Source organism: Manis pentadactyla, chromosome X (genome assembly GCF_030020395.1).
Source record: "Manis pentadactyla isolate mManPen7 chromosome X, mManPen7.hap1, whole genome shotgun sequence".
Lineage (NCBI taxonomy): Eukaryota > Metazoa > Chordata > Mammalia > Pholidota > Manidae > Manis > Manis pentadactyla.
The window spans coordinates 63,835,183-63,851,524 of NC_080038.1; the positions used below are offsets into that span (position 1 = coordinate 63,835,183).

Consider the following 16,342-nt stretch of genomic DNA (forward strand, 5'->3'; position numbering starts at 1 on the left):
TGTTGATATGTATGATGTTGATGAATTTTCAAATATTGTGCCATTCTTGCATCCCTGGAATAAATCCCACTTGCTCATGATGTATGATCTTTTTGATGTATTTTTGAATTTGGTTTGCTAATATTTTGTGGTGTATTTTTGCATTTATGTTCATCAGGGATATTGGTCTGTAACTTTCTTTTTTTGTGGTGTCTTTGTCTGGTTTGTATTAGAGTGATACTGGCCTAATAGAATGAGTTTGGAAGTATTCCCTCCTCTTCTACTTTTTGGAAAACCTTAAGGATGATGGGTATTAGGTCTTCTGTAAACGTTTGATAAAATTAAGTGGTGTAGGGGTTTTTTTCTTAGGTAGGTTTTTGATTACCAGTTTAATTTTGTTGCTGGTAATTGGTCTGTTCAGATTTTGTTTTTTTCTGCTTCAGCCTTGGAAGGTTGTATTTTTCTAGGAAGTTGTCCATTTCTTTTAGTTTATCTAGTTTGTTAGCATATAATTTTTCATAGTATTCTGTAATAATTCTTCATATTTCTTAGGTGTCTGTAGTGATTTTTCCTTTCTCATTTCTGATTTGGTTTATGTGTGTTGACTCTCTTTTTTTCTTGATAAGTGTGGCTAAGGTTTTATCTGTTAATATTCTCGAAGAACCAGTTCCTTGTTTAATTGATTCTTTCTATTGTTTTATTCTTCTCAATTCTATTTATTTCTGCTCTGATTATTATTATGTCCCTCCATCTACTGACTTTGGGCCTCATTTGTTCTTTTTCTAGTTTCATTAATTGTGAGTTTAGAGTGTTCATTTGGGATTGTTCTTGTTTCTTACAGTAAGCCTGTATTGATATGTACTTTCCTCTTAGAACTGCCTTCGCTGCATCCCACGGGTTGTGAGCTATTGGGTTGTTGTTTTCATTTGTCTTCATGTAGAGTGAAAAGTCTTTTAGTAGAAGAACATGGTACAATTGTAGAGGGGGTAAGTCAGGGCAAGGCATATAGATTTGGGTTTAATCTCGATGAAAAGGTGATTTTTGAGGAAGGGAATGGAGAGTATAGAGGAATAAAAGAGTGTTCAAGACCAAATTTTGAGTGATGCCTGTTGTTAAAGGACAGTGAAAAGAACAACCAAATGCAGAAGGTGGACAACAAATATGTCAGACTTGGGAGTTTAGAAAAGAGAAAGTCCAGTCTCAAGGAAAGTGATAGAAGAATGTTAAATTCAATTATGAGATTAAGCAGGGCAAAGTAAAAAACAAAGCAAGATTTGATCAGGACAAGGATCAAAGGTTTTTAAACAGTTCTTGGGAACTCTCTAAGTTCCTGTATGACGTATACATAATGGAAGAGCATTTGTCGATATCATTTCCTTCTAAAGGCAGAAGGTGCATCTTCCCTGTGTGTTCTTAGGGATCTGCATAGAGCTTCATTTGGTGCTTCAGATTCTTGAGTGACAAGGGAGCTCCAGACTGTTGTGTGACATTCTGAATACTGAGCTTACCTTCTTGGTATTATTAGATTATGATGAAGATGACTATGATGCTGATTGTGAAGACATTGATTGCAAGTTGATGCCTCCTCCACCTCCACCCGCAGGACCTATGAAGAAGGATAAAGACCAAGATGCTATTACCTGTGGTAGGTAGTTTGTTTTTATTGATGGAGCAAGTTCGATTCATAAGTCCAGACTTTTGGTGTGCACATAGGGGGCTATTAAGCTGCAAGGACAGGATACAACTTCCCAAAGTGATTCATACAAATTTCTGTATTAAAGGGAAGCTTTCCTTTTAAAACATGTGGCAGCAGTATCTTAACATGCACTCAGGAAGAGATAGTTTAAACTGGCCAGTGGTACTCAAATCTGGCTGCCCATCAGAATCACCCTAGGTCTTTAAAGAATATATAGATTTCTGACTCTTCATCCCTGGAGAGTCTTAATTCAGAAGATGTGGGATAGAGCCCAGGAATTTCAAAAAGTACAGTATCCCAAAGTAATTTCTGATGCAACTCATTTGTGTACTGCTATTTGGAAACTACCTGTTTAGATGATTCTCTTTAAAAGAAATTAAATGGGGAAGGCACTCTAGAATGTGTATAAATCATATATAGCCAATAGCCAGATTCAGAGATTATGAAGGCAGAGTCCTCATTGATCATCTCACCTCTTCCTAAGTCTGCAATAGTAGTAACCCTGTCCTATGCTAAAGTTGGGGAAGAGCAGTGTCTTTGATCTCCAGTATTTTGATGCTTATGTTAACCTAAGCTACTGTTATTAGAATTTTAAGCCATTTCCTTTTTAGTCTGGGCTAAATAGCAGCTATAATTTTATATCATAGATCTTATTTTATACTAAATAATTTCATTGTTATCCTATTGTCTTAAAAAAATTCTTCACCTTATGGGTGTCTGAACCAGACATGTTAAGGCCTGACTGATGTAAAAATGTATAATTTTGGTCACATTCATTTAACCTAATATATTTACAGGAAGTAGTAAATGTAGTAATAGTGTTTGTTTTCTTTCATCATAACCCTAGGGTACCAGGTACAAGGTGAGTTGGGGATGGTGGGAGATAATGAATTAGAATGAGTGTTTTGGGTTGCATTCTAGTAATCTGGGTTCTTGGAACTATATCCCCTGCCATTGAGCCATGCATATAAGCCTAGATTGGGGATTGTTGGCTGAATTTGAGGAAATAATGCTCACAGCTACATGCCAAAGGGATTTCTCTTCCTTGTTGCAGTGTCTGAGGATGGAGAAGGCATCATCTTGCCCTCCATCATTGCCCCTTCCTCTTTGGCCTCAGAGAAAGTGGACTTCAGTAGTTCCTCTGACTCAGAATCTGAGATGGGACCTCAGGAAGTAACACAGGCAGAATCTGAGAACAGAAAGCTGACCCTACCATTGGCTGGGATTATGCAGTATGATGCCACCAAGCTGTTGCCAAGTGTCACAGAACTTTTCCCAGAATTTCGACCTGGAAAGGTACTTTCTGTGGAGAATGCCCACATTGCAAACCACTGACTTCTTCTAAATACTGAGATCTGTTGTTAAGGTACTGAATATAGAATGGATTCCTTATTCTTAAAATCTAAAGGTTTCCTTACCCAATGACATTGTAGTAAGTCTTTTTTTAAGTTGCATGCATTGATAGCACACATGATTTACATAGTTCTCATTAGAAATTATTCTTATTGTCTTAGAAGAACTAGTCCAAATTACTAAGGGATACTTCTTTCTTTCCTTTTTTGGAAGAGGTTATAAATCTGAGTTTAGCGCTCCTTGATCTCTTCTCCACAGTTAAGTAGACCCCTCAGAGTTTCCAGACCCAGATGTTGCTGTTTTCGTATCTGGCATTTGAGTTTCTGATATGGTAATGTGTTCTGTGTACTAGGTGTTACGCTTCCTACGTCTTTTTGGGCCAGGGAAGAATGTCCCATCTGTTTGGCGGAGTGCTCGGAGAAAGAGGAAAAAGAAGCACCGTGAGCTGATACAAGAAGAGCAGATCCAGGAGGTTGAGTGCTCAGTAGAATCAGAAGCCAACCAGAAGTCTTTGTGGAACTATGACTATGCTCCACCACCACCTCCAGAGCAGTGTCTCTCTGATGATGAAGTAGGCAAAATAGGGACCTGCAATTAAGACCTAGGAGGGGAACAAATGAGTTCCCCCTAGCATATGTCTAAATTAGAAATAACTTAGTAGGCAGAGTCCTGTGGTGATTACAAGTAATCATGAGTTCAGTCCCAGTGGCTGTCCCTTCCTTATTGTAATAAAAAAGTACTGGGGGCTGGAAGATGGTGATATGTACACTGGGGAATAGGAGAGTTTAAATGATAAGCACAGTGTGCCATGATATACCTCTGTTGCTTATATTCTAACTCCAGTTCTATTCAAGAATCATCCTTTTGGCTCTTTTAACTTGCTCTCCTGCCTATATTCTTAGGACACCTGGGATCAGGAAATCCTCTTCCCCTTCCACTACTTTGTTTTGTTACAGATCACAATGATGGCTCCTGTGGAGTCCAAATTTTCCCAGTCAACTGGCGATACGGATAAAGTGACAGATACCAAACCAAGAGTGGCTGAGTGGCGTTACGGGCCTGCCCGACTGTGGTATGATATGCTGGGTGTCCCTGAAGATGGCAGTGGGTTTGACTATGGCTTCAAACTGAGAAAGATGGAACATGAACCTGTGATAAAAAATAGAATGATGGAGGTAAGCAACACTAGTATGTAAGAATGGAATCAATGTGCCCAGGGTCCTATCAGTTTTATTTTACTTCCCAACTAGGAAGATACTGGGTAGGGTTTCTTTGGTGAAAGATGTGGGTGTTTAAGCCTTTTGCTTGGTAAGATGTATCACCCTGGCATCTAGGTCCCATTGTAAGGATTTTAATTGTGAAATGAGTACTGTGCCAGACTAGGAGTGGTCCTCCATTACTGGGTGGTTCTCTCAAGTCAAGAACCACATGTGATGTATGTAATACGGGATTTGGGGTGAAAACTTGACCAGTGACCATTCAGGGATTTGTTGTTCCTTCTGTACTTATACAGGACTTCAGGAAGCTTGAGGAAAGCAATGGCACTGATCTTCTGGCTGATGAAAACTTCCTGATGGTGACACAGCTGCATTGGGAGGATGATATCATCTGGGATGGAGAGGATGTCAAACACAAAGGGACAAAACCTCAGCGTGCAAGCCTGGCAGGCTGGCTTCCTTCCAGCATGACACGTAATGCCATGGCTTACAACGTTCAGCAAGGTTTGTTTCTATGCTGGCTGTGTCCAGCACACTGCCCTTCATCTTAGTAATCCTAATTGGGCTTAGCTGTAATCTTTGGTGCTGCTGAGTCAGGACAGTGAAATGGTTTGGATCTGAGCCCTCATTCTAGTCTGTAATAAATTTTTTTTGCACTATTATTAATGAGCTGGGATTTCTCATTAGAAGAATGTGAAAACCATTTTGAAATTAAAGATCTTTCTGAGCTATAATAATTCTTTATATGGTTCACTTTGTTTCCAAAACCCCTTTGTCTTTATCATTCAGAATTTGCCTTCTTTCTCTTTAAACATGCCAAAAAAAAGGTATGTTAATACTTACTGTAGAAAACTTGGAAAATATGTGGTCAAAAGTCCCTGGTAATCCTACCATCCAAAGAGTATTGACTATTAACTTTTTTATATACTTTGTTTTCAGTTTTCTGTCTTGTGTATGTGTATGTAGTAGCTGGGCTCATCTCTATAGATACTGTTTTTAACATAAGTATTCTATGTTCTAAGTTCTTCATAAATGTTTAATGACATGGGAAACTCATTTTAAACAGAAAAGACATATGAAGTGGCATACTTGATACCCTCCCTGCTTGTGTAAGTGGGGAAGAAAAGCACTCTATATAAACACAGAAAGCTGACTAAAAGCAAATACACTATGGGTGTCAAAAGTGGTTATTCTGGTTTGTAAGATCACAGATAGCTTCAGTTTTCTTTATACCTTTCTGTATTTTCCAGATTTTCAATTAACATGGATTACATATATAATTTGGAAGAAAAACAAAATGTCTTAATTTTTAAATCTAAGAAATTATTTTTTTCCTCCCTCACACACTTTATTGGTTGCACAGTATTCTTACATGGATGATTTTATAAACTACAACAATAATTGTATTTTTAATATATTTTACTACCATTTATTGTTACCATATTTTGCCATGATTAAACATATGGCTGTTTAAATTTTGACTCATAAAAGTTATTGCAAGGAGCATTTTTTTCTGCAATGTTGTTTAAAGTGAGAAATACACTGTGTCCACTAGGTTTCTTTTCAGTAGCCAACATAAGTAATTCTTCTAACATTTGTTCCTTTTCCCTCTGCTAGAATCATGATTGAAAGGGGCATAAATGTTTTGTCTATTGCTGAGTGTTACTTCCTGTTTTGACTAGGTTTTGCAGCCACCCTGGATGATGACAAGCCTTGGTATTCCATTTTCCCCATTGACAATGAGGAGCTGGTATATGGATGCTGGGAGGACAATATCATTTGGGATGCCCAGGCTATGCCCCGACTGTTGGAGCCTCCTGTTCTGACACTTGATCCCAATGATGAGAACCTCATTTTGGGTATGGTACTGCAAGGCCAGTTTTATAATTGACAGCTTGCTGTCAATGTCAAGAGGCAGGAGGAAATGGATAGGTCATGACTAGAATCTTCTCTGTAGCAGTTTGAGAGAGCAAAGCAGTGCCTGTTAATTTCTAATATTTGTGTATCATTTAGGGAAAACTTGTAATGTAGGAAAGTTGGAAAGTAGTACCTTTGAGATGCCCTGAGTGTTTGGTGAGAGTGAATCATGGACTAGAAGTGGTTTGGAGTGGGATGAGAGATCTGGTTAGGAAGTACAAAGGCACTGGGAGGAAAGGTGAATCTTAGGGATAGCACCTCCAGAGTGACTTTTGTTTCATCCTTAGAAATTCCTGATGAGAAGGAAGAAGCCACCTCTAACTCCCCCTGTAAGGAGAGTAAGAAGGAATCATCTCTGAAGAAGAGTCGAATTCTCTTAGGGAAAACAGGTGTCATCAAGGAGGAACCACAGCAGGTCTGTGAAGGGAAAAAGGACTTAGTGTTTAGAACAAAGAAAGGTAATGGAGAAGGGTAGTCTGACTAAGGCTTATTTGTTGACCTGTCATTTAGAACATGTGTCAGCCAGAAGTGAAAGATCCATGGAATCTCTCCAATGATGAATATTACTACCCCAAGCAACAGGGTCTTAGAGGCACTTTTGGAGGAAATATTATCCAGGTAAAAGCATTTTTTCTGTGGTGGATGGGAATCACTGCTTTGTTCTGCTGGAGAATAGGGGTTAATCTTGCCTAAGCTAGAGTTAGTATTTAATTAGAACTTTTGTATCTCTTGCCTTAGCACTCAATTCCTGCTGTGGAGTTACGGCAGCCCTTCTTTCCCACCCACATGGGGCCCATCAAACTCCGGCAGTTCCATCGCCCACCTCTGAAGAAGTATTCCTTTGGGGCACTATCTCAGCCGGGTCCTCATTCAGTCCAGCCCTTGCTAAAGCACATCAAAAAGAAGGCTAAGGTATGATCAAATCCTGGTTAGAAAGAAACAGCCATAAATGATATTGGAGTACAAACTGGGGAAATGGACTGGATATTAGGTGATATTAGGGAATTATTATTTACTTTCTTAGATGTCATAGAATGTTACTGTGGTTATTTAGGAGACTGTCCTTATTTTTAGGAGATGCAAGCAAAAGTACTTTATGACTGAAGTGCTCTGATGACTGCAGTTTTCAGAAATGGTTCCGCAGAATCCATAGGAGATTGTTATAGATAAAACACATAGAGCAAAGTATAAACAGTTACATCTAGGTGGTGAGATGATAAGTGTTCATAGTTTTAGCTTTATTATAATGTTTCAAAATTTTTGTGATGAAATGAAAGAAAAGGCAAGTTGAGGTAGTGTTTGGTGTCACTGTCTCAGAATGAACAGCATCAGTCTGTAGTTTCAGTTACCCTATCAGGAGCTGGACTATATTCTCTTTGTTCTGGGCAGATGAGAGAACAGGAGAGGCAAGCTTCAGGTGGTGGAGAGATGTTTTTTATGCGTACACCTCAGGACCTCACAGGCAAAGATGGAGATCTTATTCTTGCAGAATACAGTGAGGAAAATGGACCATTAATGATGCAGGTTGGAATGGCAACCAAGATAAAAAACTACTATAAGCGGGTGAGTCTACTCAGAAGATCTTTGTTGTTAATATAGCTAGTCAGATGTCCAGTGATAATCTGTAAACGTGTATTTGTCTTTTTTATACTATAGATTTCTTGGAAGAAAGGAATGGTATCTTAGAGGTAGTAATACTAGTAAAGTGTCAGTCATGCTCATGGAATATTTTGTGTAGGCTTATTGATTATATTCCATAATAATAAGTGGGTCTGCTGTGTTCCTTATAGAAACCTGGAAAAGACCCTGGAGCCCCTGATTGTAAATACGGAGAAACTGTTTACTGCCATACATCTCCTTTTCTGGGATCTCTCCATCCTGGCCAATTACTGCAGGTGAGGAATTCTTTCCTGTCGTAACTTTTTGCTAAAGAAATTGACAGATGAGCTAGTCAGCCCAGAGAGAACCAATTTTAGTTCATTGAGGTACTATTACATCAAATGTGGGGAAGATCAGCATAATCCAAGAGTGGTTGTAATCCAAAATTTTTGTGATCTTTTTATTAAAATTGGCTTCTAATTATGTTATTCATAAGCTAAATTTAAAGTAGTTTTTTTTAAAAATACACACTGTTAAATCCAGAAACATCTGGGTGGCAAAGGGAAGTCAACCTGGGATTAATAATTATAGTTAATTTATAAATGTTTAATTTGGATGTGTCTAAGTGGTATATTTTGACTATATTAGTTGTGGTCATTTTGAGTATTGAACCACACCTAAACTGTGCTATTTATGGTCTACAACCGTAGTAAAATGTTTTTTCTTCCTTCTTTGATGGTTGTAGAAAGGCCCTCTGGTAACCTAGCTTTCACACATTTTGTTACAGGGAAATATAGAGGTCCACAAATGATGTGAGGAAATCTCTAGCACTTGTGTGCTTTGTTTTTCCTCTGCTTAATTTCTCTTGGCAATCTTAACCATTTCCCCTGCTCTTGTACCTTGTGTGTTCCATTATTACTGTTGCTTATTCTCTTAAAGCATCTGCAAAACCTATTTTTCTTTATCCTTTACATTTATAGTCCATTTTCCAACAGATTTTGACTATTATCTTTATTCTACTACTGGCATTTTTCTTCCTGTAACTTTCTGTTGAGATGTTCTATCAATCCATCCCCTTCTTTTGTGGCTATCTTTGTAGTTTCTGAAAAATCCTGTTTTATCTTCTCCTGTAATTCTTTTTCTTTCTGTATTTCACAATTAGAATTTTGTTTGCACACATATATTGAAGATCCTCTTTCTTCTTGTCCACAACTCTGATTTTCTGAGAAGTCTTTCCTTAGATGCATAGGTTTCTTCTGGCAGTTGATTCCCATGTGGCTGCTACTTAAGTACAAAATGTTTCTCTCTTCCATGTTTAGTCAGTCTTCTCTAGCACATATTCTACCTCATTAGCTTTTGTTGTTTTATTTTTAAATTTTTTTAACAAATGTTCTGATCTCATCTGTATTATTTCAGGGGCTATGCTGGGTTCTAGGGTAGTAGTATAGTACTTGTTTATCAGATGACTTCCATATATAATCTTTCTAGCAATCCTGTGAGGTATAAGCATTTTAAGTATCTCTGTTTTGTAGATGGCGGAAAGTTAAACTCAGGGATATTAAATAACTTACCTGACATCATATAGTGAGTAACAGAGCCAGTGTCATATGACTCCAAATCCTGTAGTTTCCCCTCTACTGACTCTTAAAGATTGCCAGTGGATAAAAACTTACCTGTCCAATTCCACTTGATATTCCATATTATAATTTGTTTATATTACTGGATAGATTTTAGGTGGCATAATGGGGGCAAGAGCAGACAAGCTTGATTATCCTTTCTCATTAGTTGACCAAATTTCTTAGGGCTCTCTGTATATAATTTTGTGTGTTTCCTTCTGTTAGGCATTTGAGAACAATCTTTTTCGGGCCCCAATTTACCTTCATAAGATGCCAGAAACTGACTTTCTTATCATTCGGACAAGACAAGGTTACTATATTCGGGAATTAGTGGATATTTTTGTGGTTGGCCAGCAGTGCCCCTTGTTTGAAGTACCTGGGCCTAACTCCAAAAGGGCGAATACACACATTCGAGACTTTCTGCAGGTAAGAATGAGAGGATAGGGAGGAGGTCAGGATGCACATAAAAGGGTATATGAATTTGGGGGCACATCAAAAAAGATCAAAACACACAGGGGCTTAGCAGGGGAAGGGGCCCTGGTGAGGACTTTTATTATTTGTCAGATAAAAAACATTTGGTTTATTGGACAGGTTTTTATTTACCGCCTCTTCTGGAAGAGTAAAGATCGGCCACGGCGGATCCGAATGGAAGATATAAAAAAAGCCTTTCCTTCCCATTCAGAAAGCAGCATCCGGAAGAGGCTAAAGCTCTGCGCTGACTTCAAACGCACAGGTCATCAGTTATGACTGATTATTTGTCCTCTCTGCCTTTCCAAGAAAGGAATTAGGGATTTCTGTTAAAGGATAAGTGTACAGCTAACAAAATGGAAAAAGAAGTTGTTAGTCATCTAAAGGAGAAGATAGAAAATCTAATTGTGGAGGTTCTGATTGCTTTTTGATTTTGCCTGCCAGGAAATTCAGTGTGATTGTTGGATGTCTTATTTGAGATGTAGGAAACCTAGCAGGGGTTTTCTTGACCAGTCAGCTTATTTTTGGCTAGGCCTCATACCTTCTAGGACATTGCCTGGTTCGGTCTTCATTTGCTATCCCTGTTGCTGTCAATGAAAGGGCCTTGGGAATTCAGAATGGTTTCATTCTCTCTTATCTTTTTTAGGGATGGACTCAAACTGGTGGGTGCTGAAATCTGATTTTCGTTTACCAACTGAAGAGGAGATCAGAGCTATGGTGTCTCCAGAGCAGTGCTGTGCTTATTATAGCATGATAGCTGCTGAGCAGCGACTAAAGGTGGACACCTTCCTCTTAGGCACTGCTTATGCCTATGGGTTTTTTCAGATAGACAAAGATAAAGACCATTTTCACTGGCTTAGAAATGATGGTGATTTAGATTATTGCCAATTATTTAAAAATTCATGTTGTATGAGGTACTCTGTGTGTAGCAGTTCTCGGGAAAACTACAGTTTAGCTACATATCAGTGGGAAGGGTTGGTGAGGGACTTAGGGAATATTTTTTGCTGTGGAAGTCCATTTGAGTGGTGACTTTAATCTTATTCTTTACAAGACAAGCACGTAAGCAGGGAAGTATTTCTCAGTTGTTTTCCACAGCCTTATGGGTGGGCAGAGATGATGTTGGTGCTGGACATGTAGTTGAGAGAAGCACAGTATTATCAGGCCAAAATAGAAAAGATCTAGCTGGTGTGTGATGGCACAAGTCTGTCTCACTGAATTAATGAGTCTGAGTTAATGAGCATCTATATTTAGCTCCCTTGTGGGCCTTAACTATCCATATATCAGCTGATAAGTTCCTTGAAATGTAATATATCCTCTAATAGCCTATGGTGATAGTTAACAGAATCCATTTTCTGTGCAAAATGTGCTTTGATATTCTGTACTTGGTGTTCAGTGAAATTGTGCTTTGTGCTTTCCAGTTGACTGATAATTGATTGCATGAATTGGTCCTCTTCCAGGATGCTGGCTATGGTGAGAAGTCCTTTTTTGCTCCAGAAGAAGAAAATGAAGAAGATTTTCAGATGAAGATTGATGATGAGGCAAGGAAGTACACTAATTTTTATTAGTACATACCATTTATCCTTTTTTTAAAAAAAAAAGCTTTATTGTTTATTGAGGTTTTTAAGAAAACCCATTTAAAGTGTACTATTTTTATATGTATATATGTTGTATATGTTTTGATGTATGTTGATACCTGTGAAATTGTCATGACGAGTGTTTCTGTCACCCCCAAAAGTTTCTTCATGCCTCTTTGAAGTCCCTTTCTCATGCCTCTTCCCTTCTCTCCACCCTCCACGTCCCATGACAACCACTGATCTACTTTCTGTAACTATAGATGAGTTTGCATTTTCTGGAATTTTAGATAATGGATTCATATAGTATGTATTCCTCTTTAAAATTGTGGTAAAATATACATAAGATAAAATTTACCATTTTAACCTTCAAGTGTACAGTTCAGTAGTCTTAAGTATATTCACATTGTTGTACAACCAATCTCCAGAACTCTCTTCATCGTCCAAAACTGAAACTGTTACCCATTAAACAGTAACTCTCCACTCCTCCCTCCCCCAGCCTCTGACAACCACCATTCTACTTTTTGTCTTTCTTTTACTACTTTAAGTACTTCACCTAAGTGGAATCTTTAAGTATTTGTTATGTTACTGATTAATTTAATCTAGCGTAATATTCTCAAGGTTCATCCATATTGTAGCATGTGCCAGGATTTCCCTTTTTAAGGGTAAAAATAATTCTGTTGTATGTGTGTACCACATTTTGTTTACTCAGCCATTGATGGACATTTCATGTTGCTTCCATCTCTTGAGTGTTGGGAATACTGCTGCTAGGAACACAGCTGTGCAAATAACTATCCAAGACCTTCCTTTCTTTTGCATATATACCTAGAAATGGGATAACTCGATCATATTGTAGTTCTCTTTTTAGGTTTTGTTTTTTTTTTTCTTGAGGAACCTCCATACTGTTTTCCAAAGAAGCGGCACCATTTTGTATTCCTCTCAGCTGTGTAAGAGTTCCAGTTTCTCCACATTTCCCAACACTTTTTATTATTGTTTTTTTGATAGTAGCCAGCCATCCAAATGGGTGTGAGGTAGTACCTCATTGTCGTTTTAATTTGCATTTCCTTAATGGTCAGTGATGTTGAGCATCTTTTCATGTGCTGGTGGGCCATCTGTATGTCATCTTTTGAGAAATAGCTACTCAAGTCCTTTGCTTATTTTTCAATCAGATTGTTTATTTTTTGTTGAGTTGTTGAATATTCATGTATAAATTTCTTTATATATTCTGGATATTAACCTTTCATCAGATAAATAATATGCAGATATTTTCTCCCATTCCACAGGTTGCCTTTTCACATTGTGTTGTGTCCTTTGATACAGAGAAGTTCTAAATTTTGATGAATTCCAATTTATCTAATTTTACTTTTGTAAATTCTGCTTTTATCCAAGAAATCATTGCCAAATTAAATGTCATAAAGCTTTTCCCTTATGTTTTCTTCTAAGAGTTTTATGTTTTTAGTTTTTAGGTGTAGGTCTTTAATCCATTCTGAGTTAATTTTTATATGTGGTGTAAGGTAAAGGTCCAACTTCATTAATTTGCATGTGGATATTCTTTTTTTCCAGCAACACTGGTTGACAGTATGTATTCTTTCTTGTCTGTCTTTCACTCTGTACTTATATTGAGATTAATTCAGGTTATTGTGTATATTGAAAGTTTGTTTCATTTTTATTGCTGAACAGTATTCCATAGTATGGATGTACCACTGTTAGTTTAAATAATCTCCTATCTAAGGATATGTGGTTGTTCCTAGTTTTTGGCTGTTAGGAATAAACTATTATGAATATTCATGTATAAATTTCTGTGTGGATGTATGTTTCCTTTTTGCTTGGGTAAATACTTAAAAGTGGAATTGCTGGGTCATGTGGTAATTCTGTGTCTGACCTTTGGAGGAACTGTCAGGCTTCTATAGTGGCTGTACCATTTTACATTTCTACCAACAGTGTATCAGGGTTTCAGTTTCTCCACATTTTTGTCAAGACTGGCTATTTTCTGATTTTTTAAATTATGGCCTTTCTAGTGCCTTGTGGTTTTAATTTGCATTTCCCTAATGGCTAAGAATGTGGAGTGTCTGCTTATTTATACACATAACATTTTTGGTCACCTGTTCATCTCTTTTTCCCATTTTTATTTTTAATTACTTGCTTTTCTTATTATTGGGTTTTGAAAGTTATGTATGTATACTAGGTCTAAGTCCTTAAAGTGGTATGTGATTTGCAAAGATTTTCTCCCTGTCTGTGCCTTGTATTTTTATTTATTTATTTATTTATATTTGTTCCTTCAGTTATTTTTTTTACTTTATTTTATTTTATTTATTTTGGTATCATTAGTCTACAATTACATGAGCAACATTATGTTTACTAGACTCCCCCCCATAACCAATTCCCCCCACATACCCCAATACACACACTGTCCATCAGTGTAGTAAGATGCTATAGAATCGCTACTTGTCTTCTCTGTGTTGTACAACCCTCCCCGTGCCGTCCCCCGACATTATGTCTGCTGATAGTAATTCCCCTCTTTTATCCCCTTATCCCTCCTTATCCACCCACCCACCCCAGTCCCTTTCCCTTTGGTAACTGTTAGTCCATTCTTGGGTTCCGTGACTCTGCTGCTGTTTTGTTCCTTCGGTTCTTCCTTTGTTCTTATATTCCACATATGAGTGAAATCATTTGGTACTTGTCTTTCTCCACCTGGCTTATTTCACTGAGCATAATACCCTCTAGCTCCATCCATGTTGTTGCAAATGGTACGATTTATTTTCTTCTTATGGCTGAATAATATTCCATTGTGTATATGCACCACATCTTCTTTATCCATTCATCTACTGATAAACACTTAGGTTGCTTCCATTTCTTGGCTATTATAAATAGTTCTGCGATAAACATAGGGGTGCATGTCTTTTTCAAACTGGGATGCTGAAATCCTAGAAGTGGAATTCCTGGGTCAAATGGTATTTCTATTTTGAGTTTTTTGAGGAACCTCCATTCGGCTTTCCACAATGGTTGAACTAGTTTACATTCCCACCAGCAGTGTAGGAGGGTTCCCCTTTCTCCACAACCTCGCCAACATTTGTTGTTGTTTGCCTTTTGGATGGTGGCGATCCTTACTGGTGTGAGGTGGTATCTCATTGTGGTTTTAATTTGCATTTCTCTGATGACAAGCGATGTGGAGCATCTTTTCATGTGTCTGTTGGCCATCTGAATTTCCTTGGAGAACTGTCTGTTCAGCTCCTCTGCCCATTTTTTAATTGGATTATTTGCTTTTTGTTTGTTGAGGTGCATGAGCTCTTTATATATTTTGGATGTCAACCCTTTATTGGATCTCTCATTTATGAATATATTCTCCCCTACTGTAGGATTCCTTTTTGTTCTATTGATGGTGTCCTTTGCTGTACAGAAGCTTCTCAGCTTGATATAGTCCCACTTGTTCATTTTTGCTCTTGTTTCCCTTGCCCGGGGAGATATGTTCTTTAAGAAGTCGCTCATGTTTATGTCCAAGAGATTTTTCGCTATGTTTTTTTCTAAGAGATTTATTGTTTCATGACTTACATTCAGGTCTTTGATGCATTTCGAATTTATATTTGTGTATGGGGTTAGACAATGATCCGGTTTCATTCTCTTACATGTAGCTGTCCAGTTTTGCCAACACCAGCTGTTGAAAAGGCTGTCATTTCCCCAATGTATGTCCATGGCTCCTTTATCATATATTTTTTATTTTTTTATTTTGTTATCATTAATCTACAATTACATGAAGAACATTATGTTTACCAGGCTTTCCCCTACCCCAAGTCCCCTCCACAAACCCTATTACAGTCACTGTCCATCAGTATAATAAGATGTTGTAGAATCACTACTTGTCTACTCTGTGTTGCACAGCCCTCCCCTTTCCCCCACCCCCCACATTATACATGCTAATCATAATATCCCCTTTCTTCTTCCCTGCCCTTATCCCTCCCTACCCTCCCATTCTCCCCAGTCTTTTTCCGTTTGGCAACTGTTAGTCCATTCTTGGGTTCTGTGATTCTGCTGCTGTTTTGTTCCTTCAGTTTTTCCTTTGTTCTTATACTCCACAGATGAGTGAAATCATTTGGTATTTGTCTTTCTCTGCCTGGCTTATTTCACTGAGCATAATACCCTCCAGCTCCATCCATGTTGCTGCAAATGGTAGGATTTGTTTTCTTATGGCTGAGTAATATTCCTGTGTGTATGTACCACGTCTTCTTTATCCATTCATCTACTGATGGACACTTAGGTTGCTTCCATTTCTTGGCTATTGTAAATAGTGCTGCAATGAACATAGGGGTGCCTGTTTCTTTTTCAAACTGGAGTGCTGCATTCTTAGGGTAAATTCCTAGAAGTGGAACTCCTGGATCAAATGGTAAGTCTATTTTGAGCTTTTTGAGGAACCTCCATACTGCTTTCCACAATCGTTGAACTAATTTACATTCCCACCAGCAGTGTAGGACGGTTTCCCTTTCTCCACAACCTCGCCAACATTTGTTGTTGTCTTCTGAATGGTAGCCATCCTTACTGGTGTGAGATGATATCTCATTGTGGTTTTACTTTGCATTTCTCTGATAACTAGTGATGTGGAGCATCTTTTCATGTGTCTGTTGGCCATCTGAATTTCTTCTTTGGAGAACTGTCTGTTCAGCTCCTCTGCCCATTTTTTTTTCATTTGATTTTTATACTTGATTTATATGTGAATTCCACATTTCTCCCTTATTTTTTTTAAATAAAATGCTGAAGTGGTAGGTAGATGCAAGATAAACATGGAAAGCATAATTTAGTGCTGTAAGAGGGCAAGTGTAGACGATCAGGTCTGTGCCTATAGACTAAGTATTAATCCAAGCTAGACAAGGGCAGCAAAACATCCATGGATGCAGAAGATTACTCTCAATACAGGGGGGGTGAGGTTCTAAGCCT

At 37.9% G+C, this 16,342-nt stretch overlaps 1 protein-coding gene across 8 annotated transcripts in view; it reads left to right on the forward strand.

Moving 5' to 3' along the window:
* Positions 1–16,342, forward strand: part of TAF1 (TATA-box binding protein associated factor 1) — a 108,559-nt gene that overhangs the window by 10,936 nt on the left and 81,281 nt on the right. For 6 of the 8 annotated variants that reach the window (XR_008995252.1, XR_008995251.1, XR_008995250.1 and 3 more), the window contains exons 4-18: positions 1,505–1,624; positions 2,730–2,971; positions 3,381–3,599; positions 3,985–4,203; positions 4,542–4,749; positions 5,928–6,104; positions 6,450–6,577; positions 6,673–6,780; positions 6,901–7,074; positions 7,552–7,725; positions 7,953–8,057; positions 9,603–9,803; positions 9,969–10,110; positions 10,492–10,622; positions 11,303–11,383. Coding sequence is in view for 5 of the 8 variants with exons in the window: in XM_057495883.1 (XP_057351866.1) it covers positions 1,505–1,624; positions 2,730–2,971; positions 3,381–3,599; positions 3,985–4,203; positions 4,542–4,749; positions 5,928–6,104; positions 6,450–6,577; positions 6,673–6,780; positions 6,901–7,074; positions 7,552–7,725; positions 7,953–8,057; positions 9,603–9,803; positions 9,969–10,110; positions 10,492–10,622; positions 11,303–11,383 (2,429 nt within the window). In the remaining 3 variants the exon portion in view is untranslated. The remainder of the gene's footprint in view (positions 1–1,504; positions 1,625–2,729; positions 2,972–3,380; positions 3,600–3,984; positions 4,204–4,541; positions 4,750–5,927; positions 6,105–6,449; positions 6,578–6,672; positions 6,781–6,900; positions 7,075–7,551; positions 7,726–7,952; positions 8,058–9,602; positions 9,804–9,968; positions 10,111–10,491; positions 10,623–11,302; positions 11,384–16,342) is intronic. The other 2 variants (XM_057495885.1, XM_057495886.1) reach the window with 2 other exon arrangements.